This window comes from Chanodichthys erythropterus, chromosome 7, assembly GCF_024489055.1.
Source record: "Chanodichthys erythropterus isolate Z2021 chromosome 7, ASM2448905v1, whole genome shotgun sequence".
In the NCBI taxonomy this organism is placed as follows: domain Eukaryota; kingdom Metazoa; phylum Chordata; class Actinopteri; order Cypriniformes; family Xenocyprididae; genus Chanodichthys; species Chanodichthys erythropterus.
Window position 1 is genome coordinate 32,074,924 of NC_090227.1, and position 26,511 is coordinate 32,101,434.

At 37.2% G+C, this 26,511-nt stretch overlaps 1 protein-coding gene across 2 annotated transcripts in view; it reads left to right on the plus strand.

The window, feature by feature from the left end:
* Positions 1 to 26,511, plus strand: part of itpr2 (inositol 1,4,5-trisphosphate receptor, type 2) — a 106,049-nt gene that overhangs the window by 24,734 nt on the left and 54,804 nt on the right. For both annotated transcript variants that reach the window (XM_067390229.1, XM_067390230.1), the window contains 27 exons: positions 401 to 549; positions 1,030 to 1,129; positions 1,216 to 1,379; positions 2,034 to 2,175; positions 2,267 to 2,425; positions 2,504 to 2,676; positions 4,047 to 4,166; positions 4,317 to 4,499; positions 4,640 to 4,891; positions 5,000 to 5,147; positions 6,520 to 6,667; positions 6,771 to 6,958; positions 9,274 to 9,394; positions 9,518 to 9,569; positions 11,101 to 11,269; positions 11,392 to 11,559; positions 12,502 to 12,591; positions 12,744 to 12,869; positions 13,049 to 13,171; positions 13,319 to 13,519; positions 13,869 to 14,111; positions 15,892 to 16,017; positions 16,190 to 16,318; positions 16,451 to 16,571; positions 18,074 to 18,252; positions 18,547 to 18,689; positions 20,302 to 20,410. In XM_067390229.1, coding sequence (XP_067246330.1) covers positions 401 to 549; positions 1,030 to 1,129; positions 1,216 to 1,379; positions 2,034 to 2,175; positions 2,267 to 2,425; positions 2,504 to 2,676; positions 4,047 to 4,166; positions 4,317 to 4,499; positions 4,640 to 4,891; positions 5,000 to 5,147; positions 6,520 to 6,667; positions 6,771 to 6,958; positions 9,274 to 9,394; positions 9,518 to 9,569; positions 11,101 to 11,269; positions 11,392 to 11,559; positions 12,502 to 12,591; positions 12,744 to 12,869; positions 13,049 to 13,171; positions 13,319 to 13,519; positions 13,869 to 14,111; positions 15,892 to 16,017; positions 16,190 to 16,318; positions 16,451 to 16,571; positions 18,074 to 18,252; positions 18,547 to 18,689; positions 20,302 to 20,410 — 4,026 coding nt within the window. The remainder of the gene's footprint in view (positions 1 to 400; positions 550 to 1,029; positions 1,130 to 1,215; positions 1,380 to 2,033; positions 2,176 to 2,266; positions 2,426 to 2,503; positions 2,677 to 4,046; positions 4,167 to 4,316; positions 4,500 to 4,639; positions 4,892 to 4,999; positions 5,148 to 6,519; positions 6,668 to 6,770; positions 6,959 to 9,273; positions 9,395 to 9,517; positions 9,570 to 11,100; positions 11,270 to 11,391; positions 11,560 to 12,501; positions 12,592 to 12,743; positions 12,870 to 13,048; positions 13,172 to 13,318; positions 13,520 to 13,868; positions 14,112 to 15,891; positions 16,018 to 16,189; positions 16,319 to 16,450; positions 16,572 to 18,073; positions 18,253 to 18,546; positions 18,690 to 20,301; positions 20,411 to 26,511) is intronic.

Below are 26,511 nucleotides of genomic sequence, written 5' to 3' on the forward strand. Positions count from 1 at the left end.
ATGAGAAATGTTTCCTTGGCAACTATTGGAAGTTTATATATATATATATATAAATATAATATAATATGTGTGTATATATATATACATGTGTGTATATATAATATTATATAATATAATATACTTTTTAAATTTCTTTTAATTCACTTAACGTTTATTTTATTACAAAAATGTTTTTAATGGTTTTACATTTAGTTAATTATAATAACCCTGGTTTGAGGTCCCTCGCCCTATATTTTTTTCATGTAAAAAATAATAAAAACACTGTAGAAAACAATAACAACTCAGGAGGAAAAAAAATCATATAGTTACCTATACGTGCACATTCAGTGTACTTGCATTGCCTTATGTGGCTCTTTATTCACCAATTTGACCTTCCTCTGTCTATCTGTGCAAACATCAGACCAACACAGACTCATTGTACTCTAAAAAGAAGTGGCAGGCTGACAAGATCCCCTACACCCTCGTTGCAGTGCCCCACGGCAATGACATCGCCTCTCTCTTTGAATTGGATGCCACCACTTTACAGCGGGCAGACTGCCTGGTTCCCAGGTTAGTTCCTGTACACCAAAATAACTTTCATCCAGGAAAACCTCTTAGAATGCAAAACAGTTTCACAGTGGATTTACATTTAGATTTGCATTTATTTGTTTAGCACTTTTATCCAAAATGAGGAACAGTACAAGGAATCCCCCTTACAGAGGCAATACATACTTCCAAAATTGGCTAGAAGTGCAAGCTAAGAGATGTAGGTGTAAAAAAAAATTGCAGCACAGGTTTGCAGAACAAGTGGTTTCAATGCATTCAAGTGCTCACAAAGCCTTTTAAAGCAACCTTTTGGATTTTAAAATGTACTTACGAAACCATTTGTCAAGGTTAGGTGTTTTATTGAAGGGCTATCGATAGAATAGGAGTCCACACTATGCCGCATGTACTGTTTGGTATTTCCTGTAGATCAAACATCAAAGAATGACGCTAACAACAGTAAGTTCATCGGTTCATCCCTTGAAAATATGTACCTTCTTTTTTCAGGAACTCATATGTGAGACTCAGGAACTTGTGCACAAACACCTGGGTGACCAGTACTAACATTCCTATTGATGTTGAGGAAGAACGGCCTGTTATGCTCAAGGTTGTTTATTTCCTTCTATTATAATTTGAAGAAAAATGTATCCTCGTCAATGAAAGCTCATGTCATTTCTCTCTTTATTCATACAGATCGGCACCTGCCACATGAAGGAGGACAAGGAGGCGTTCTCCATAAATTCTGTCCCCCTGTCAGAGGTCAGAGACTTGGACTTTGCCAATGATGCCAACAAGGTCCTGGAGTCATTTGTGCGTATATTGGGTATCAGCAATTTCGCAGCAGCAAATGAACGCAGGTAATGTCATACTTACTGGAGGCCTTTGAATGTGTAAAGGTCTGGTCACATTAGCCTTCATTGTGTGGTCACAATGGACCTTTTCTTTTCTTAGCAAAAACAGGTCCATTGTCAATAGCATGCACTCTTAAGAGTAAAGGTTCTTTATTGGCATCAATGTTTCCATAAAGAACCTTTAACATCTGTGGAAACTTTCCACTGCCCAGAAGGTTATTTATAGTGGAAAAAAATAACATTTTATTTTTGGTTCTTTTATGAACTGTTCAATGCGAAACCCAGAATGGGTCGTCTATGGTATCGCTGCAAAAAACTTTATTTTTAAGAGGGTAGAGATGTATGTCTCTATGTACATGTCCAATCAAGCAGCTTTTCTGTTGGTCAGCACAGCAATTTCAAGTTACCAACTTAAACATGAGCGAAATCTGCACATGAAACTTCTAATTTTGTGGATTCCTATTGGAATTACTGGATTTTGCCTGCAAAATGTTGCAGAGGAACAGTAAATGTGACCTCACCTTTAGGATAGATGTTTCAGTGGGCCTCTAGATATATATTTCAAGTGATATAAGCAAAGGATTGATATGCAGTAGATGAGATCACCATTATACATTCATAGTTTTAAAAACATACTTGCTCTTACGTTTTTATGTTCAGGTTTACTATTAAGCTGTTGGAAGATCTGGTCTTCTTTGTGTGCGAAGTGCCGAACAACGGGCAGGATGTGCTGTCTGTGGTCATCTCAAACCCCAACAGAGAGAGGCAGAAACTCATGAGAGAGCAAAACATCCTGGCACAGGTTTGTTTAAACGGTGAACTCACAGCAAGTTGATTCTTTAAGGATCATCAATTTCATGTCAGATTTCTGACTGTAATATTTATGTTTGCAGATCTTTGGAATTCTTAAAGCCCCTTTTTCAGAGGTGAAAGACTCGCCAATGCCGAAGCTGGAAGATTTGGGCGAGCAGCGCAACTCTGCATTCAAGTACATGCTACAGCTGTGTTACAGAATCCTGCGCCATTCCCAACAAGACTACCGCAAGAATCAGGCAAGGAACATCTTCAATGATCAACTCCAATTAATCAGTCAGTGTTTGAGACTAATACATGTGTCCTCTTTATCACAGGAGTACATAGCCAAGAATTTTTCAATTATGCAGGCTCAGATTGGCTATGAGATCCTGGCCGAAGACACAATCACTGCGCTTCTGCACAACAACCGCAAGCTGTTGGAGAAGCACATCACGGCGCGTGAGATTGAGACCTTTGTCAAACTTCTGCGCAGGAACCGAGAGCCCAGGTCTGACAGAGATTTAGACATCCACTCGAATGTTTGAGACTAACCACTACTGGCAGAATGTGCTTAAAGGAATCATAACACAATCTTTAAGGAAAACTAATTTCTGTAATTTCAAATTGGAGATTTTTTTAAGAGTTCTTTGACATTCTAATATTCTGTAATTATTTTAAACAAAAATGTGATTCATAAAAAGGAATCACATTTATTTTAATTTTATTTGAAAGCTTTTGTAGCAATGTAAGGGAGAGTGGGGTAAGTTGTCACACTCATAACTCCAAAACTAGAGGCTCTATCTCAAAAATCAAATAGCCACTTTGTGTGACGACTTCTTCTATAGTCAACTTCCTGTTCACATGTGGTCAAGATTGCTCTAATCTGAGGTTGGCACAATTTTCTTATTTTTTGGCTTAAAAAATAAAAGATTTGCACTTTAAATTTTATGCAATACAACTTTGTTAGATATGAATGTTAAAAATTATTATTTTGCACAACATAGAGTGTCTTTTGATACTTTAGCTGACGTGCTAGGTTGAGCGAACCTTGAGATCTAGCCAACAATAGCACACATCAGTTTGGGGCAAGTTGTCTCAGTGAAACATGTGACAACTTGCCCCAGTACAAATTAACACATTTAACATGCTCAAAAAAGAGTTATGTTCAGAGATGAAACATTTTAAGTTATGCGAGTTATCTGCAGTATTCCAATCAGTTATCATGGATCTATGTGCAAGCCAGAGAAAGTTTGAGTTTAAAGTTCAAAGTAAAGTGGTCTTGCCACTTAATGTGGTTTGATTGAAATGTGTATTGTTTGGATTGAAATAATTGTTTTTACAAATTCTCTAGGCATGATTGTTTATATTTCCAGTTCTGGTTTGAATTTAAAAATTAAAATCAATAATAACAATTAAGTAGTTGTGTTCTTATTTTTAGATAATTTAGTGTGACAACTTACCTGCCGATGGGGCAAATTGTCACAAGTGCACATTCTCTATTCAACAGTCTACATTTCCGTAATGAGATAAGATATGAAAATGTAATGAATACGACATATGTGCTCAAGACTTCCTTCTTTCATTTGGCATGACATTTATACCATTGTAATGTACGGTGCTCAGTAAATGTTAGACAGTGTGACAACTTACCCCGCTCTCCCCTAAAGGTCTTTATTGTGACTTTTGATTAATTTAACACATCCTTGATGAATAAAAGTATTAATTTCTTTAAAAAATAAATGTACTGACCCAAAACTTCTGCACAGTAGTGAACATTCAGATGTGATTCTTGCATTTGATATACTGTAAGCACCATTTTCACATTGGTTAGAAGTGGTCTCAAAGTTAACAGGATGTTTTTTGTGCATTTTCCCCCAGGTTTCTGGATTATTTGTCTGACCTGTGTGTATCCAACAAAACAGCCATTCCTGTCACTCAGGAGCTGATTTGCAAATTCATGTTGAACCCCATCAATGCAGACATCCTTATCCAGACCAAGTGAGAGCTCATCTGTGCTGCCTTCTGAGATTAGCTGTATAACAATGACTCAGAATAATTGGATTAAAATGCAATAACAGTATACAGCTATTGACAAGGTCATTTTGCATTTTATGTTAAGATATATGACAGGGGCTTGTGTTTCTTTAGACTGATCCCACACACAGAGACGTCCCTAGAGTCATCTTTAATCCAGGATGATGGTGATGATGAAGAAGTGTGGCTATACTGGATTGATAACCACAAAGAGCCTCATGGGAAGTCCATCCGCCACCTGGCTCAGGATGCCAAGGATGGACAAAAGTTGGATGTTGACATCATCACCTATTATAGGTGAGTTTATTTAATTTATTTATTTAAATTTTTTATATTTTAGTTTAGTTTAGTTTAGCCAGTTGCTTGATTAATTTTAAATTGGAGTATTTATGAATGTTTATACAGCTGTGTCAAGTGTCCTATCCGTTCTTTTGCAGGTGTCAACTCAATCTCTTTGCTAAAATGTGCCTGGACCGGCAGTATCTGGCCATCAATCAGATTTCCAATCAGCTGCCAGTGGATCTAATCCTGCGCTGCATGTTTGATGACTGTCTGCCTTACAACCTACGTGCCTCATTTTGTCGTCTAATGCTGCACATGCACGTGGACCGCGACCCACAGGAGGCCGTGGTGCCCGTTCGCTATGCACGTCTCTGGACCGAGATACCCTCCAAGATCTCCGTCAATGAGTAAGATGGAAGCCACTTTTTTCCAGTGTTGCTTCTCGCATCACATGGCTGTATTTATAAGACTGCTTTGTGTTGTTTGGCTTGTTTGAATGTAAATTTGATCCACAGGTATGACTATGAGTTCAGAGACACGTCTAGAGAGGAGATGAAGAAAAGGTTTGCCCCTACTATGCATTTCGTGGATGAATATCTCAAAGATGTAGTCAGTCAGCCTGATCCATTTGGAGACGGAGAAAAGAATGAATTGACGCTTGAGGTGAGATGACGTTTGGTTCCTGTAGCAGTTCTCCATTAGTTCTAATTTTCCATTATTGTGAACAGAAAACCATACTGAAATACTACAACATTGTTTCCTGGTCTACTACTCAGTAACACCGCTTCTGAATCTACAGCGCGAAATATACATCCTGATGATTCCCGAATTAATGACTTTGTATTGATTCAAAACCATACAGCACAAACTGTGAAGTCCAATTCCTGAACTGATAACTCTTATAAGCTGCTTTTTTTTAGTGATTCAAATTTAACCAAACAGTGTGACTTGTGTAGTCAATGAACGACTCTTAAGGAGTTGGTTATTCAGTGAATCAAAAGCATACAGTGTGATCAGTGTAGTCCGATTCCCAAATTAATGACCCTTATGATTTTTTGTTTTTGATAAGTCTAATCTGTCCATGCAACACAAATGTTGTAGTCCAGCTGATTCCTGAACAGACTCTATTGAATTGGTTCTTTGTAGTGAATCAAAATCATACAGTGCAAACAGTGTAGTTCAATTCACAAACTAATGATTCTTATAAGCTGCTTTTTTAAGTGAATCAAATCCCCCTGTACAGCGTGACTGTTGTAGTTCAGATGATTCCTGATTAAATTACTCTTATGAGTTTGATCTATTGAGTGGATCAAAACAAAAAGAATGGCTATTGTTGTCTGATTCCCAATTTAATTACATTTATGAATTATTTTGTTAGTAAATCAAATGTATACAGTGCAAGCAGTGTAGTCCAAACGATTCCCGAACATTTGACTCAAATGAGTTGGTTTTATTTAGTGAACCAATCACTGTTATAAGCTGCTTTTTTAGTGAATCAAATCTATTCATACAGCATGACTGGTGTATTCTGACCGATTCCTTAGCAAATGACTCTAAAGAGTTGGTTTTATTAAGTGAATCAAAAACACAGCATGACCAGTGTAGTCCGATTCCCAGATGAATGACCTTATGAGCCATTTTTTTTGGGAGATCAAACCTATCTGTATACACTGAAACAGTGAAGTCCAGCGGATTTCCAAACGAATGACTCTGACTTTGTTCTTTTGTAAAGAATTAAAACACAGCACAACCAGTGTAGTCCTTATGAGCTGACTTTTATTTTTAGTGAATCACGTCATGTTTTACTTGATGCTTGTGACATCTTAATCGGTGTAGTTAGTGACAGTGTTTACATCTGTTATACTGCTGTTTATTTTGTATTTGTTTGTCAGGTCTTATATTTTCCCTGAGCATATAATATGATGTGTCCAGAGGACAGGGCAGATTGGCTGCATTAGTTCTAGCAGAATACCAATGATTCACACTCTAACACTTTGAATTTTAATGGCTTTGCTTCTGTCTGTCTCTCTCACAGGTGGTCCACCTGGCACGTAACCTGGTCTACTTTGGCTTCTACAGCTTTAATGAGCTCTTGTGCCTCACACGCACCCTGCTGGCCATCCTGGACATTGTCCAACCCACATTCACATTTATGTCCAAACTCAACAAGAGCCCTGAGGGAGGTGAGACCACATTTTAAAGTTGTCTATTTTCACTCCAGTAATGCTTCTTCAGTATTTCTTTTGTACTCGAGGCATTGTAACACTTCAGGCTGTGTTTGTGTAGGTAATAATGTCATGCGTACCATCCATGGTGTGGGTGAGATGGTGACTCAGATGGTTCTGAGCAGAGGCTTGATGATAACCAACCCTCTCCCCTATACTCAGCCAATCCATGGAAAGCAAATCTGTCTCCCTGACAACGAGAACGTAATGGTGATGGACACCAAGCTCAGGATTATCGAGATTCTGCAGGTGATTCTCAGGCTCATAGATTCTTGTAAATCTATTGGAATGAACTAAATGTATTAGTCACACTACACAAAACTCAAGTTTATCTCCTCCACACTGTTGAAGAAAAGTTTTTTAAGTTATATTAAAGGGTTAGTTCACCTTTGAAACACAAATATATTTTATCCATTGAAAGTCAATTCACCCAAAACTCTGACACTTCAAAACATTCATAAAGAGATTGAATCCATCTGAATTGAATGGTTTCGTCTAAGTCTTCTGAAGAGACATGATCACTTTTTTTGATGAACATATTTAAAGTCACAATATGTAATTTTTCGCCTCTAGAGGTCGCTTATTCAAAACAAAGGCGTAGCTTGATGACGCCTTGATTTTGTGGAATCATGGAAGGTGTTGTCTTCATGTCTACAGCTGGTGGAAAAAGAATCCATAGAGACTCGGGCAGAAATCATATTTATGGATGAGCTAATGTATTTGAGATTTATTAACATTACTGTAGTATGAAGCAGGATGTGGCTGAAAACCGTTGCAGTGGAACGAGGCCGCTGGAGCGATTGCTAATGAGAGACAAGTGCGAGCGCGACACACAGCTCGAGAGCAGTGGAGCTTTTTTAGGCTGCAGACAAACGCTTCCGTTTCTTCCGGTCATGAGTGTGTGGGGTAACGCAGTGCTGTTGAAAGTTGTTATAATGTTACTCTGTGTTCACTCGGCGGCTGCTATGAGACACTTGTTGCAAACTGCAGTAAGCTAGATCGATATTAGTCATGGTAATCGTGGTAAATCAAGAAAACGAAACAATAAGACTTACTATGTTGAGAGCTATATAACAATGCTAAGTTTTCTGTCAATGAATCTACCCAAACAGTTGCTCACCTGTCTAATAAAACACATAGGCTAATGTATTTAAGCATCTTTGGTCTTTCCATGGTTTCTACAAAATCGAGGGTAACACGGGTATGATGTCATTGATAGGCGATGCATGGACACGGTTCGTGTCCTGGTTAAAATTGCTTATTTCTCTGGATTTAAACATTCTTAGAAACATTTGGGAGAATTTCAGTACATAAGTCAACAAAATATTTAACATGGTTCTAGTGCAGTGGTTCCCAAACTGGGGTACGCGAGGTGACAAAAGGGGGTATGCGAACAAATGCTGAGTAGTTCATTTAATTCTACATTAAAATAATATTAAAACAGAGCATTTATATCTAACTGCCAAAATGTCGTAAATCCAGTACATTTAATCAAATTACCTCATCATTTCCAGTCAAAAATGACTGTATCCACACAAGCAGCATGCATAGGATAGATTGCGTGCCGAATCTGCTGCCTTTAAATCGAGCTAAATTACTGTCGTTCTCGACAGTGCACATTTGTAAAAGTGGGGATTTAGCACATACTCGCATGAAGAACAAATATAGACCCAGATAATGAATTAATTTCGATTTAAGACTCAAACTTTCTCCGGTACAAAAACATACCTTGTGTGAGTTCTTGTATTTAATGATGATAACGAGCAAGAATGCAAATAGCCACATGACTGCAAACGTGACGTTATTATACAACAGGTCAAAAACAAAACGTACATTTAAAACACAGTACTGCCAGTATTTACTCTATTTTGCAATGAAATAATAACGAAAACCACAGCAGAACAACACACGTCTGTGTTTCGCGAACAAATCTGTGTCTTTGAACGAATTGTGAGAGTCGATTCAATGATTCATTCCCAGCCACTTGCTTCGTTACTGAATGAAGGACTCGATGAATCACTCATAAAAACAGTGACTTGCTGCCACCTACTGGCGGTTTTAGTTTAATATTTAAAAGTTTTACTTAGTTTTACCATCATTGCATATTTCTCTATTGAACATTTTTATTTAAAACATTATTTATGTTATAAAGTTATTCATAAAGGTAAAAAAATGCACTGGAAAATCAATTTAGGGGGCAAATATTGTCCCTTAATGGTAAAGGTGTGACTGCAGTCGAAGTGGAAGAGAGGGGGTACGCGGAAGGATGGTAATGTCTTCAGGGGGTACTCCATGCTAAAAAGTTTGGGAACCACTGTTCTAGAGGATATTTTAATCCAAAAATCTTACATATTGTGCCTTTTTTAATTTAGGTTTTTATTAGCATATAAACATTGATCAGCTGACATACATAGAGCACCAAATTTGGTAAACAGAAGCTCAAGACTTGGATTAAACCATTTATTTTACAATCTTTTATGAATGTTTTGAAGCGTTTGGGTGGACTATCCTTTAAAAGTTGGCATCATTTGATCATTTTATCATTTCATCTTTTTCTTTTATAGTTCATTCTGAATGTGCGTCTCGATTACCGCATCACCTATCTGCTGTCTATCTATAAAAAAGAGTTTGGTGACCAGACTTTGGACACTTCTGCCTCGGTGACGGAAGTTCCTGTCATGGCTGGTGAGAGACATTTAATGATGTTTAATATAGTAAACATTCTTTTTACAGATACCATTTAAGGAGTTTATTCTTGTTATAAGGCGGCGTTTGTGTATGTTTTAATATTCCTATCGTATATTCCAGAGCCAAACATTGAGGAAATTGCAGAGAAAGCAGAGAATATGTTTTCGGGAAGGTGAGGGAATGAATATTTGATTATTATGTTATTTGAATGTTTATTTGGGATGTGTTTGTTGGTGCTTAAGAATGCACTAGCTGGATTGATATTGGCACCGATACTGACTTTTTAAAAAATGGATTAGTTATCAGTTAGACAACCAAATCAAAATTGATAATGTATGTTAATCATAATTGCTGTCAAGCTCCAAAAGAAACAAAAACCACTATGAAAGTATATTCTATAACTATATTCTTAAGTCACATGAGAACTTTATGAGAAACAGACTGAAATTTATACTACTGCTTGATTGGAGATGGTACATTTAATTCTTTTTAAGCTCACCAAGGCTTAATTAATTAATTTGATTAAAAGTAGAATAAAAACAGTAATATTGTGAAACATTATTACAATGTAAAATAGCTGTTTTCTATTTTAATATAAAGTTTTAAAATATAAAATCTGACTTGCTGCTCAAGAACGATTTCTTATTATTATCAATGTTGAAAACAGTTGTGCTAGAAACTGTGATACATTTTCTAACCTTAAAGGAACACTCCACTTTTTTTTGAAAATAGGCTAATTTTCCAGCTCCCCTAGAGTTAAACAGTTGAGTTTTACCGTTTTCGAATCCATTCAGCCGATCTCCGGTTCTGGCGGTACCACTTTTAGCATAGCTTAGCATAGTTCATTGAATCTGATTAGACCGTTAGCATTGCGCTTAAAAATGACCAAAGAGTTTTGATATTTTTCCTATTTAAAACTTGACTCTTCTGTAGTTAAATCGTGTACTAAGACCGACGGAAAATAAAAAGTTGTGATTTTCTGGGCTGATATGGCTAGGAACTATACTCTCATTCAGGCGTAATAATCAAGGAACTTTGCTGCCGTTCCATGGCTGCAGCAGTGCAATGATATTACGCAGCGCCCGTGAGCCCCTGCTTGCACAGGGAACGTGCCTTGCAACCATGGAGACGTATGTGAGAGACGCTGCGTAATATCATTGCACTGCTGCAGCCATGATACGGCAGCAAAGTTCCTTGATTATTACGCCTGAATGAAAGTATAGTTCCTAGCCATATCAGCCTAGAAAATCGCAACTTTTCATTTTCTGTCGGTCTTAGTACACGATTTAACTACAGAAGAGTCAAGTTTTAAATAGGAATAATATCAAAACTCTTTGGTCACTTTTAAGCGCGACGCTAACGGTCTAATCAGATTCAATGAACTATGCTAAGCTATGCTAAAAGTGGTACCGCCAGAACCGGAGATCGGCTGAATGGATTCGAAAACGGTAAAACTCAACTGTTTAACTCTAGGGGAGTTGGAAAATGAGCCTATTTTCAAAAAAAGTGGAGTGTTCCTTTAACAAAACAGAACAGTGGCCTGTCCTGTGTCCATTCATGTCAAATACTTAAATTGAATTAATTGAAACAAATAACAAACAAACAACAATATGAACAATTATGGCTGTTTAGAAATCTTGGACAGGGAAAATGGCACATATGGTCACCCTATTCAATACTCAATTGTGTTTTTGTGTTCACAGTGCTAAGGAGAGAAGCCCAGTGGACCTCGATGATGAAGGTGGTCAGACGTTTCTGCGGGTGCTCATTCACCTCATCATGCAGGACTACCCTCCACTGGTCTCCGGCTCTCTTCAGCTCATCTTCAAACACTTTAGTCAGAGAGCTGAAGTTCTGCAGGCCTTCAAACAGGTCTCACTCTCACTAATACTGTCTTCTTATCAGTGTGTCTTATCAGACTGACAAAAGATTTTAAATGGTCTGCTTTATTGATATAACCCAATATTTGCCAATTAATGGTATTTATTTTACAGGTCCAGTTGCTGGTTTCTGAGGAGGATGTGGAAAATTATAAGAAGATTAAGGCAAGTCTGGACCAGCTGCGTCTGACAGTGGAGAAGTCTGAGCTGTGGGTCGAGAAGAGTGGAGGTTACGGCGGTGAAGATATTGCTGACAGTCAAAACAAAGAGCAGAATTTGGAGGTGTGCACCTACTTGCAGGGGAAACACTGGAAGCGTATTGCTAAATTATAATGCTACAGATTTGCTTCTTCACCACAGTGCTTTGCGAATACAATGTAGAGATTACATTTAAAATCTTATTTTGTTACTGTTTTTGATACACTGATTAATGTTTGATGTTAATTAATTCTGTGACCCTCAAAAAATGACTAATTATTTCGTTCTAATAATCGACCAACATTATATTTCTTTATGAGTAATAAACTCACTAACAATAATAGTAATATAATGTTCATAATGCACATTGTTTTTACCCTTGTAGTTTAATAATTTTTAATAATTTGATATTGTTAGCAGAACAGTGTTGTTATTGTGAACTAAATCTATTAAAAACCGTTTCTGTTAATTGAAATAAAGCTGAAATAAAATATTAAATTTTTTAGTAATATAAACTTTATTTCTATTGGTTGGCAAAGCAAGATTTTTTTTATTTTGTTTAAGTTGAAATACTAAATCTACTAAAACTAAATTGAAATAAAACAAAGCTAAATAAAACTATTAAAAAACAACAAAAATAAATAAAAATGACAAAAGCATAAATATAAATATAAAATTTCTAATTTCTAAGCTGAAATACTAAAACTGCAAAAAATAAAATATAAAATATGAATAAATATATAAAATATAAATGAAGATAAATTAAAGATAATTAGAAATAGTTAAAAAAGCACAAAATTACTAAAACTTCAACTAAATTTAAAATGAAAACTGAAAATTTAGTAATTACAAATATTAATACATATTAATTAAAATATTAATAAATACTATATTTGTATATAAATAATACTAAAATTGACACTTAAATAGTTGAGACACTTAAACAAGAAAAATCTGTATGAGTATCGGTCATAGAAAATCAAAAACTGTGATGTTACCTGATTTTGTGTAATTTCTGGTTTACAGGAAGCAGGTATCTTGAGCCCAGTGCAGGATGGGAGCAATAAACCTCAAATAGACAGCAACAAAGCCAACAACTACAAAATTGTGAAAGAGGTGGGAACATTTTCACTCAATGTTCCTCAGCTCCAAAGTGTACAAGTTTTATATATTACACAACAGCAATGCTCACAGCCGTATACACGGCAGAATTATCTCAACATATAATGCCAGTCTCATGATTTTGTGTCTGATATTGTGTCTGACAGATCCTGCTGAGTCTCAGTAAACTCTGCTCTCCTGCTAAGAAAATTCGCGTGCAGCAGCAGAGGCTGCTGAAGAACATGGGAGCTCACACTGTGGTGCTGGACCTCCTCCAGATCCCATATGAAAAGGTGTGTGGACATTGAATCATGTGACCAGTTCAGTTTTTGATGGATTCCACAACAAGGCACTAACAAATTAATTTAGAAGGGGTTTAACCTCATTATATGCTACAGTAAAATGACTCTAGACTTAAAGAATCTCATTTGGAGATCCTCATGCTGCCAAATTCTTGCTGCTCCATCTTCAGGGGGACGAAAAGATGGACGAGATCATGACTCTAGCCCACACTTTCCTTCAGTACTTCTGCAGAGACAACCCTCAGAACCAGGCGCTGCTGCACAAACACCTCAACCTCTTCCTCACACCCGGGGTGCGTTTTAATAGGACAAATTATTTCACTCTGAAAAGGACCCTGTTAATGAGCATTACATGTCCTTGCAATTAATAATAGATTCTTTGGTGTTGAAAGGGAATTCTGATAATATTTTTTTTTTTATTCTGTCTATACTTCGATCAGCTTTTGGAGGCAAACACCATGTGCTACATCTTCAGGAACAACTACCACCTGTGCAACGAGATCAGCGACCGTGTGGTGCATCACTTCGTGCACTGCATTGAGACCCACGGCCGTCACGTGGAGTACCTGCGCTTCCTCCAAACCATTGTCAAAGCCGATGGCAAATATGTGAAGGAATGTCAATGCAAAATCATGAACGAGGTGAGATGGAGTTTGAATTTAATGCAATTTTATGTGCACTTCAGATTCAAAGCAAACATTATTCATGTTCATAATACACATAATATTAAAATGATAGTTTTTGCATATTTTTAAAAGTAATAATAATATTTTATATACATTTTTTTTATGTAACTTTTTTTTTTTTTAGTACGTTTTCTTAAAAATGTGTATTTTGTAATAGTTATCCATACATTTTGAGAATATCTTAATATTCATTGTTGTATCACTCTCCACTAATTGCCCATAAACACTTCCATTCACAGGAAAGTGAATTTCTATAGTGTTCGTTGTGATAAATCAGACATTGTGTGTTTGTTTTGGGCGGTAGCTGGTGAATGGAGGAGAAGACGTGTTGGTCTTCTATAATGACCGTGCCTCTTTTCCGGCACTGCAAGAGATGATGTCTTCTGGACGGGATGAGAACGGGGCTCTGGCGTACCACATCACACTGGTGGAGCTGCTGGCAGCCTGCACCGAGGGCAAGAACGTTGATACCGAGCTCAAGTGCAACTCGCTTCTGCCACTTGATGATATTGTCAAAGTTGTCACAAACGACGGCTGCACTCCAGAGGTGACGGAACATTTACCCGTTCTGAATGTTCTCTTGAAAAACTCACATATTTGCAAAGTGATATAGCTGTTGTATGTTATTTATGCATCCCAAAAAAAGCTAAAAGTTAAACACTCTTAAGAACATGTACAGTATTATGTTGAATTACTACAAAAAGATTTCCATTTAAAATAAATGCTGTTTTTGAACTTTGTTTTCAAATAATCATAAAAAATTTATTACGGTTTCCACAAAAATATTAAGCAGCACAACTGTTCTCAACATTGATGATTATAATAATAATAATACAAAATGTTTCACGAGCAATGAATCTGCATATCAGAATGATTTCTGAAGTATTGACATGAAATAATAAAATAGAAGATGATTAAAGGTGCCATCGAACATTTTTTTACAAGATGTAATATAAATCTAAGGTGTCCCCTGAATGTGTCTGTGAAGTTTCAGCTCAAAATACCCCATAGATTTTTTTTATTCATTTTTTTTTTTTAACTGCCTATTTTGGGGCATCATTAACTATGCACTGATATATAGGTTGCAGCCCCTTTAATTCTCGTGTTCCCCCGCCCCCGTAGCTCACGCTTGCTTTAACCAGCATAAACACAGTTCACACAGCTAATATAACCCTCAAAATGGATCTTTACAAAATGTTCATCATGCATACTGCATGCATGCGTCGGATTATGTGAGTATAGTATTTATTTGGATGTTTACATTTGATTCTGAATGAATTTGAGGCTATGCTCCGTGGCTAACGGCTAATTCTACACTGTTGGAGAGATTTATAAAGAATGAAATTGTGTTTATGAATTATACAGACTGCAAGTGTTTAATAATGAAAATAGCGACAGCTTTTGTCTCCATGAATACAGTAAGAAACGATGGTAACTTTAACCACATTTAACAGTACATTAGCAACATGCTAACGAAACATTTAGAAAGACAATTTACAAATATCACTAAAATATCATGATATTATGGATCATGTCAGTTATTATTGCTCCATCTGCCATTTTTAGCTATTGTTCTTGCTTGCTTACCTAGTCTGACGATTCAACTGTGCACATCCAGACGTTACTGGCTGCCCTTGTGTAATGCCTTGAACATGGGCTCATTGGGCTGGCATATGCAAATATTGGGGGCATGCATATTAATGATCCCGACTGTTACGTAACAGTCGGTGTTATGTTGAGATTCGCCTGTTCTTCTGAGGTCTTTTAAACAAATGAGATTTATATAAGAAGGAGGAAACAGTGGAGTTTAAGACTCAATGTATGTCATTTCCATGTACTAAACAATTGTTATTTAACTATGCCAATATATATTCAATTTTTAATTCTAGGGCACATAATTTACAATTATTACAGTTTTTGCTATATTTTTGATCAAATAAATGCAGCTTAGTTGAACATAAGAGACTTACCAACCCCAAACCTATATACAGTATATATCTATATGTTGTATATTGTTGTCTACACATTTAAAATGTATGAATGTTACTGCATTAGATAAAATAACACACCAAATTGAGTTTAAAATAAAAAAGTGAAAAAGTGTGGCTCAATTGTCCTGATATATTTTAGAGCCATTGTATACCATGAATGATGGTACTGAATGATTACAGAGTACATATACTTTACCATGGTATAAAAAGTAGTATAATGCCCTAAAACATAATAAACCACAATTTTATGCATAATAGAACTATTTAAAACCATTTTTTTTTTTGTAAGTGACATCAGCTAGCCATTTTTTAGCATTGTTTTTAATTCTTTTGTAGGTAAAAATGGCATATGTAAATTTCGTAAACCACTGCTATGTGGACACTGAGGTGGAGATGAAGGAGATCTACACCAGCAATCACATTTGGAAACTCTTCGAAAGTTTCCTTGTAGACATGGCCAGGGTGAGTTAAATGACACCAACTCTCTCTCTCTCTATTTTTCTTTACCTCCCTCGCAATTTGTGAGGCATAATTTATTATATACTGGGTTGAAGAGCTGTTTAAATCATCTGTGACTGATTTGTGCTTGCTATGTGGGTGAAAAGCATCCTGAACTGTGATGATGTTGTTGTAGGTGTGTATCGGCACTACAGACAGGAAGCATGCTGACACATGCCTCGAAAAATACGTCACTGATACCATCATGGCCATCGTCAAGGGCTTCTTTGGCTCCCAGTTCTCTGTCAGCAACTCAAACCTTCAGGTAGAGCGAGAATGAGTTTGACCACAACTTATCTCATTCGTCTGACGTGGAGAGGAGACATATTTGTCCTCTGTGAATGTCATATTAATGTGGTGTTACTAATGAAATATTTATACTGTATCTCTTCGTCAGGCCCATAATGCAACTTTCGTTAAAGTGCTGCAGTCCGCCTACAGAGTCTACACCTGCACCTGGCTCAACTCCCTGCAGAAGACTAACATTGAGGGTTGCATCAAAACCCTTGCTGATGTGGGTAAGTTTCATTTCTTGCAGAGATGTGTCTTTTAACCCAAATATAAGGCCGGCATGTGACAGGTTTTTGGTTTGCATGTAAAATGCTATTTTTAATGAATGGTCATACCTGGTATAAAACTGCTTCCTGCTAATTTATCTTTTTGACATGTTTTTAAATATTGGCAATCCTTGATCAGATTTCAAAATTGCTGCAATAGGCACCTAATGAAATAAAAAAAAAAAGACATTTTATGGAAAAGCAATTTAAAACATTCAACTTTGAGAATTTAGTAAAGATTTAGTAAAGATAAATAAATAAACAAATACATATTAGATCAGTAAAGGTAAATAAATTACATCAAATACTTTTTTCACACCAACAATTGTTAAAGGACTTTTTCACTTTAAAATTTCACATTAAAATTTCATGAGAATTTACTCACCCCCATGTCATCCAAGATGTTTATTTCTTTTTTTCTTCAGTCGAAAAGAAATGAACATATTTGAGGAAAACATTCCAGGATTTTTCTCCATATAGTGGACTTCAATGGCTACCAATGGGTTTAAGGTCCAAATTGCTGTTTCAGTACAACTTCAAAGGGCTCTACACGATCCCAGCCGAGGAATAAGGGTCTTATCTAGTGAAACAATCTGTCATTTTCAAAAAAAAAAAGAAAATTGTATACTTTTTAACCACAAATGCTCATCTTGCACTAGCTCTGTGATGCACCACGCATTACATAATCATGTTGGAAAGGTCACGAGTGACGTACCGCGATAGGACAAAAAACTCCATCTCATTTTCTCATTTTACAAATCATCTTGACATATCGTCTTGTCACACGTGATGTACTGTAGGCGGAAGTACCCTTTCCAACATAATTGCATAATGTATGGCGCATCGCAGAGCTAGTGCAAGATGAGCATTTGTGGTAAAAATAGATAAGACCCTTATTCATTGGCTGGGATCGTGTTTGAAGTTGCATTGAAACTGCAATTTAGACCTGCAACCCATTGGAAACTGTTGAAGTCCACTGTATGGAGAAAAATCCAGGAATGTTTTCCTCAAAAACCTTAATTTATTTTCGACTGAAGAAAGAAAGACATTAACATCTTGGATGACAGCTTAGTTTTAATCCCTAGATTAATTCTGGATAGTCAGGTTTTAATATTTCACTTGATATATTTCTAAAGCGTGTGTTCACATAATCACTTTCATACAGTATATATGAGGTTTATAGCATTTACTTCAATAAGTACATCATACAAAAAGCATGCAACTTGCAAAATAAATAATGTATGAATAAGAAATGTATCTGTGGAAATATTCTCACAAAATTGTACCAGAAAATACAGAAGACTGTTTGCCATCAGTGTTTGAGATTATTAATTTGTTTAACATGCTTTGATGCATTTCATATAAGAGAATGCGTAAAGGTAATTTGTAGTGAGATTACAAATGTATTGTAGTCTAGAAATGTGTACATTTGTAAACGCTTTCCTCCTTCTAACCCTTCCCAGCCAAGAGTCGGGCCATCCCCATTCCAGTGGACCTGGACGGTCAGGTCAACGCCCTTGCGCTGAAGACACACACCAGCATGGTGCAGCGTGCAGTGAAGGACTGGAAGCTGTCAACCCGTGGCCGTCCACGCAAGGAGCCCTTTGGTGCCCACGATTACAAGATCATTGAGAAACTGCAGGTAACGTCACCTTCAAATCCAAAGCAACTTAACGTAATTAACAGCAAACACGCAAAACTTGTAAAGTGCACACATTTGGATTTGTGCCGAATGAGTAAAGAGGTACAAATTTACTATAACCCATAGTTGTTGTTTTTTTTCTTTTTTCTTTCATTTTAAATAAATTACTTTAGGCTTTGCATTTATTATACAACAACTTAATTATAACTGTAATGATACTTGTGTATGTCAAAAGCCTTTTGTCTATGACATTGATTACTACTTTTGATTTGACATTATGTGTATGTGTTTCAGGGAGTCGTTGCATATCTGGAGGAGCAGTTTAGTCCACGGGTACAAGCGGAGTTCTCTGTATTAGTAGACGTGCTGCACAGCCCAGAGATGCTGTTTCCTGAGTCTGCTCAGCTCCGCAGTGAGGATGGAGCCTTCATGTCGAAGTGAGACATGCACCCACATCTAACAAATTAAAGCTGTGCGTCATCCGCAATGAATATATTAAACAGGTCCAGTGGCAGTGTTAAAAATAGCCTTAGGTATAGGTATGACATTATTAATCCTTGAGAATTTCTATGTTTCCAAACATATATGTCAGCAACATCCTTAAATTATTGTTTATCAGTCAGAATTGAGAACATATTCATATATATATGTGTCGGACCTGGTTGTGCTGTGTTTAGTATACCAGCAACATCATATATGAGCTATAAAATGTATTTGTTGTGAATGTGCCTGGGGTTCTGAGTTCCTTATGTAAGCAATTATCTGTGTCTGAGCAAGATATACCTCTAAAATCACAGTAGGTCTGTGTTAGCGGTGCGCTTATATAAGTCTACACGCCTAAGATAAGACACATTTCCTGTTTTGTAGTCACATACATGTGTCATAGTTTTTTTTTTTAGTGATTCATTCATTGAAACAATGTGACTTATGGAAATTTGTTTTGCAAAAACAATTCAAATACTTAAATGTGGTCCCTGATGATATGTGATAGTTTGATTTGCACCTAAAGTGTTAATAGTTTTCCTCAAATCTGGCTTGCAAATCAAGTGATTGTATTGACCGATATCAAATATGTGGATTGATGTACACTATGTAAACTACTGTTAAAAAGTTTGGGGTCAGTAAGATTTTATTTTATTTTTAAAGATATTAATATTTTTTTATTCAGCAAGGATGCATTAAATTGATCAAAATTGATAGTAAAGACTTATACATTGTTACAAAAAAAATCCTGAAAAGAAATGTATCACGGTTTCCACAAAACCATCAAGCAGAACTTTGAGAAGAAGAAGAAGAAATGTTACTTACATTTTAAAAATATTTAAATTGAAAACATTAAAATGTAATATTTCACAATATTGTTGTTTTTACTGTATTTTTGATCAAATAAATGCAGCCTTGGTGAGAATAAGAGACTTATTTGAACAGTAGTCTACTTTCAGTCCTAATGTATTTAAAGGCATAGTTCACCCAAAAATGAAAATTCTGTCATCATTTACTCCCCCTCAAGTTATTCCAAACCTGTATGAATTTCTTTGTTCTGCTGAACACAAAGGAAAATATTTGGAAGAATGTTTGTAACCAAGCAGATCTCGCCCCCATCGACTACCATAGCAGGAAAAAAATACTATGGTTGTCAACGGTGGGCGAGATCGGTTACTGACATTCTTCCAAATATCTTCCTTTGTGTTCAGGGGGAGTAAATAATGACAGAATTTTAATTTTTGGGTGAACTATCCATTTAAATACATTAGGACTGTTATACAAAACCCAGTTTATGATGATTTTTAATTTTTTTAAAATGGGACTTTTATCTGTAATCTAGGAATACAATCTCAGCCATCATTACTCCACTAAAAATGAAGAATAATATGCTAGGTATAAGGTCAAATGAGTTGAAAACTCTGAAAATGTAGTTATTACAGTTAAATTCATAGTTCTAAAACATTTGTAGTTGTTGTGATGTAGTTGATGGTCAGGTGGCCATTTTGGTATTCCTGATTTATATTACAAGGTTATTGTTAAATATGATACTATATTTTCTTTCAGGCTTATCAAACACACCAAGAAACTGATGGAGAAAGAGGAGAAGTTGTGTATTAAGATCCTTCAGACTCTGCGAGAGATGCTGGATAGGAAGGAGACGCTTGAGGAGAAGGTAAGTGTTGAGAACCTTTCCATAACCTCATTTCAGCCTTTTTTTATTCCATGTTTTTCTTTATGAATGAATGAGTTCTCTTAGTCTTGAACCAAAATTATGACTCATCTTGTTCACAGAGTGTATGAAATGTACAAAAGTTTGGAATAATAAAGGTTTCTGAAAGAAGTCTCTTATGCTCACCAAGGCATTTATTTGATGGAAAATACAGTAAAAACAGTAATATTTTGAAATATTATTGCAATTTTTTCTATTTTTATACAATTTAAAATATAATTTTAAAAAAGTTTTCAACATTGATTATAATAAGAACCATTATTAATAATTGAGCAGCAAATCAGCCTATTAGAATGATTTTTGAAGGATCATGTGACACTGAAGACTGGAATGATGCTGAAAATTCAGCTTTTCATCACAGGGATGAATTACATTTTAAAATGTAATAAATTACAAAATATTAAATTGCAATAATATTTCACAATATTACTGTTCTTAATGTATTTTTCATCAAATAAATTCAGCCTTGGTGATCGTGAGACTTTTTTTTATATAAAAACAATAATAAAAAAAAAAACAATAAAAGAAATTTGACTGATAATGTAGAAAGGGATTTCTAATACAACTTTACAATAACCACTAACAATAACAAGTAGCATATCAGCTCATGTTGTATAGCATTCATCAAATATGCACCTGCCACATGTGATGTCATAATGCCTCTAGGGATTGTTGATGCCATGCCAACAACCACCAGAAGAGGGCGCTAATGCCAAAACCAAGTACTGTGAACCTGATGACCCCTCCCAGAGTGTGAGAGTGTGCGTGTGTGTGCATATGCGGGCGTGCGAAGTGAAGCGCAGCTCTCGGGCCTCTGCAGTGTCGTTGGCATCTGTGGCAGGGTGAATGCTGGGAGTCCTAAAGCTCCAGACAGTTAATCAGCATTCAGCAGAGAAAGAGTCCCGCGCCGTTACATAAGCAAAGGCACATGAGGACACGCTCGTAGTGTTAGAGCAAGTAGCCAAATCACCCAGCACCACAAATCAATACTGCAGAGAGCTGACTACAGCTGAGCCTTGCACATAGGGAAAAAGAGAGCCAGAGAAAAATAAGAAGGAAGAGTAGGAAAACAAAAAAGAATAAAGGACAGGAAAAACAATTTGTTCCCAGATGTTGCATCATAAACATTATGACATTATAGTCATCAATGTTGGGGGTAACACATTACAAGTAACTCGAGTTATGTAATCAGATTACTTTTCAAGTAACTAGTAAAGTAACGCATTACTTTTAAATTTATAACTAAATATCGGAGTCACTTTTTCAAATAAGTAACGCAAGTTACTTTGTTTTCCCATTTATTGGCTGACAGCTCTCCTGTCCTCATGTTGAGAAGAATTGTAAGAGCAGAGCCATTGTGTGTAAACATGATGGTTATTGTAGTTCTAGACTAAATGTGAGCAGGCATTTACTCATCTCACTTGTACAAAACCAGATTCGGTTTTCCTCAAAATGAATAAAATCAGTGAAATGCAAAATCAGAACACTATGCAAACCTCCAATAACTAAATATGTTAAATAAAACAAATATTTGTATGCATTTAATCTCACTTTATTGACCAATGTACTTGCTGTTGACCTTCGATGATTCAGCAAAAATAACTACATTTTTGCATCCCTGCATCCTATTCTTCTGCAATCCAGAATTGCAGCACAGCTGAAAGGTTTGTTTGAGCTGCGCAATGATGGTCAAGGAGACAGAATGAGTAAGAGGGAGATTTGAAGACGGAAAAAAAACGCAGAAAGAGAGATGATGAGACACAATACATAACAGCTCAAAAAATATCCCGCGTTTATATTAGAAAAGCTTTCCAGTGCTGGAGAGAGCTAAGCGGGAAGGCCTGAAAACAGATGCGGAGGCTGCTTTGATTCCGCTTCTCATGTGAGTTAAACTGGGTTTGAGTGTCATGATTGTCTGGAGCTGCTGTGCTGTTGGCGACTAACAACGAACACTTGTTTGTATTTACTCTTGTGTACTGTACGTTCATTTTTTGTGCTTCCTTGTCATTCGTTCATTATCTGTGCTTTATTTTTCGTGAAGCATTTTGTGGCACATCAGCTGTGATAAACAGACATCCACTCTTGCATTGCGTGTGTAACAGTGGCCAGATATTGAAAGTTGTGCAGGTAAACCAGGTTTTCCTCATTAATGTACACACAGCACCCCATATTGACAGAAAAACACAGAATTGTTGACATTTTTGCAGATTTATTAAAAAAAGAAAAACTGAAATATCACATGGTCCTAAGTATTCAGACCCTTTGCTGTGACACTCATATATTTAACTCAGGTGCTGTCCATTTCTTCTGATCATTCTTGAGATGGTTCTACACCTTCATTTGAGTCCAGCTGTGTTTGATTATACTGATTGGACTTGATTAGGAAAGCCACACACCTGTCTATATAAGACCTTACAGCTCACAGTGCATGTCAGAGCAAATGAGAATCATGAGGTCAAAGGAACTGCCTGAAGAGCTCAGAGACAGAATTGTGGCAAGGCACAGATCTGGCCAAGGTTACAAAAAAATTCTGCTGCACTTAAGGTTCCTAAGAGCACAGTGGCCTCCATAATCCTTAAATGGAAGACGTTTGTGACGACCAGAACCCTTCCTAGAGCTGGCCGTCCGGCCAAACTGAGCTATCGGGGAAGAAGAGCCTTGGTGAGAGAGGTAAAGAAGAACCCAAAGATCACTGTGACTGAGCTCCAGAGATGCAGTCGGGAGATGGGAGAAAGTTGTAGAAAGTCAACCATCACTGCAGCCCTCCACCAGTCGGGGTTTTATGGCAGAGTGGCCCGACGGAAGCCTCTCCTCAGTGCAAGACACATGAAAGCCTGCATGGAGTTTGCTAAAAAACACCTGAAGGACTCCAAGATGGTGAGAAATAAGATTCTTTGGTCTGATGAGACCAAGATAGAACTTTTTGGCCTTAATTCTAAGCGGTATGTGTGGAGAAAACCAGGCACTGCTCATCACCTGTCCAATACAGTCCCAACAGTGAAGCATGGTGGTGGCAGCATCATGCTGTGGGGGTGTTTTTCAGCTGCAGGGACAGGATGACTAGTTGCAATCGAGGTAAAGATGAATGCGGCCAAGTACAGGGATATCCTGGATGAAAACCACCTCCAGAGTGATCAGGACCTCATACTGGGCCGAAGGTTTACCTTCCAACAAGACAATGACCCTAAGCACACAGCTAAAATAATGGAGTGGCTTCACAACAACTCTGACTATTCTTGAATGGCCCAGCCAGAGCCCTGACTTAAACCCAATTGAGCATCTCTGGAGAGACCTAAAAATGGCTGTCCACCAACGTTTACCATCCAACCTGACAGAACTGGAGAGGATCTGCAAGGAGGAATGGCAGAGGAATACTTAGAATACTTAGGACCATGTGATATTTCAGTTTTTCTTTTTTAATAAATCTGCAAAAAATGTCAACAATTCTATGTTTTTCTGTCAATATGGGGTGCTGTGTGTACATTACAAAAATGAACTTAAATGATTTTAGCAAATGGCTGCAATATAACAAAGAGTGAAAAATTTAAGGGGGTCTGAATACTTTCCGTACCTGCTGTACATACATTACTTTTCAAAGTAACTTTCCCCAACACTGATAGTCATTATGACATCACTGTGAGTTGTGGAATGTCTTAAATGTAACATTTTAGCTTTGTTGCATTATTTGTTTGATAAACCGAACCGAACCTGACTTGATCTGAATGACACTATCTTTTTTTGAGCTGTTTTACAGTAGAGTTGAATTATTTTTGCATAATTGATTTTCCCGTTTGTCACTGTAAAGCTGCTTTGAAACAAAAGCACTATATAGATAAAGGTGACTTGACTTAACATACATAACTTAAGTTAAATCAACTTTATTTATATAGTGCATTATACAATACAGATTGTTTCACAACACACTTGATTATATATGAGATAAATTCAAATTGTGCTGTAAAGCAGCTTTAAAAATACAATATTATCATTATTCAGTCAGTTCAGTGTTGGTTCAATTCAGTCAATAACTGTGAAAGTTTATCAATTAAGAAACAAGTTCAATTCAGCAGCTCTACAGAAGACAATAGTGTCCTTATTCAGCTCAAGTAAGTTCAATGTTAGTTCAGTTCTGGGCTGTATTTCCCAAAAGCATCTTAAGCTAAACTTATCATAGAGAACGTTGTCTTCACATTCAACATGGGCTCACAATGCTTTTGGGAAATGCAGCCCACTTCAATAACAGTGTAAATGTTGCAACAAATTTCTGAAACATATTTGATTCAGCCATAAAGCAGCTCTACAGAAGACAACATGCCATCATCCAGTTTAAAAGCAACTCATATTTGTTCCCTCTCTCCACCACAAAACGCTAGTTTGCATAATTCCACGTCAGTATGTGTTTGTTTATTTTGGAGCGCTCGTTCTCCACGGGGTTTAGCTGTTTTGCCATGTTCTTCCCGCCCTGAGAGTGGTGCTGCAGTTTCACGCAGGCCTGCCTCGACACAGACCGCCGGCTCCCCGGGGAGAGAGAGAGTAGGAGGGTGAGTGAGGGGAAAGAAGAAGGGAGGGAGCGAGCATGTGAGAAGCCATGTGAGGGAAGAAAAAAAGCGTGGTGCAGCAGCAGGCGGAGGGATTGGAGAGGCGCGGTGTCTGCTGAGTCCATGAGGCGACAGAGTGGGGGGTGTTTACGTAACCGGCCTGCAGTGTCTGAGCCAAACTCACGTGGCTCATCATGTTCTCGCTCTTGCTCACTCGCTCGGCCTCTCCCTTCATTTACCACTTGCTTATCTCAATGTTTTTCTCTAAGTCTTTGTTTTTTGGTTGAATTTCACTTGTATTAGCTAGAAGCCATTCTCTTTTGATCTCTTTCTCTCTCGCTCACCAGTGTTTAGTGATTTGGTTGCTGAGCATCAGGTCATGACTCATGAACAGATATAATTGGCCTCTCACGCTCGCTCTCTCTCTCGAATGATCACTTGTGTCAACATGGTGAGGTGAACGTGAGCGTGTGGCAGCACACAATGTACGAAATGTTTGAAATGTCAAGCAGGTGCTGTTGTTCTGCTGTAATATTAGATATGTTGTATTGGCCAAACGGTCACAGCAGAGAACATTGACAACAAAGCTTCAAAGTGCAGTGTATTTAGACTGTTTTTGACAGTATAGCAGGATTGTGTGTAGTTGTGTTCAGAACCATTAAACATGGTTCCAGAGAGGGCATGGTTTCTATGATGAGTTAAAGTCACCATAAAAAATCAAAAGTAACAGTTCATTTTTTAATGGAATATTTAAAACGTACATAGACTTTATATGGAAGTATTGGGCCAAAAAAAGTTTGTCCAATCATTACATTTGGTTCGAATCCATAAAGCAATGCAGAGTTGTAGACAGTTACAGAGTCCCTCAATCAAACTGCTTTTACAGTTCCTCCTGAACCAAAACAACAAGCATATGCTGCTTTCATGCGATGTCGTAATTACTGTAATTCGGCGTTCTTCATGTCCTTGGACTCGGATTTATGCATTTCTTATTCCATTTCTTGTGATGCTTTGCAGACTTTGCTCTGGCTGTGTGTGTTCATATGTTTTGGAGGCATGGGTTTGGAGAGATTTCACAATGTAATGCCGCTTTAACTGTCGGGTAGGAGTCTGCTTTGGAGCTCTCCTCCGTGCGGGCTTGGCAAAAGTGCCCATCAACCACACATATCAGTCTCAAAGGGGCTGTTTGCGAGCGCCCTTCTGAAACATGAAATGACAAATGGATGGAAAACTCAGTTTTTGGAGGGCCACAGCCCTTCAGAGTTTAGTTCCAACCCTGCTCCAACACCCATACCTGCAATTTTCAAGTAAGCCTAAAGGACGTGATTAGTTGGATCAGGTGTGTTTAATTAGGCTTGAAGCTAAACTCTGTGCCGTGGCCTTCCAGGAACTGATTTTTGTACTTCTGCCTTCTCTACGATCTCATGGACTTCATGATCGCACACACGTGGCAGACATTGTAAGTCCACAAGACCATAAGTGCATTTGAAGTGTGCCATTTGGGAC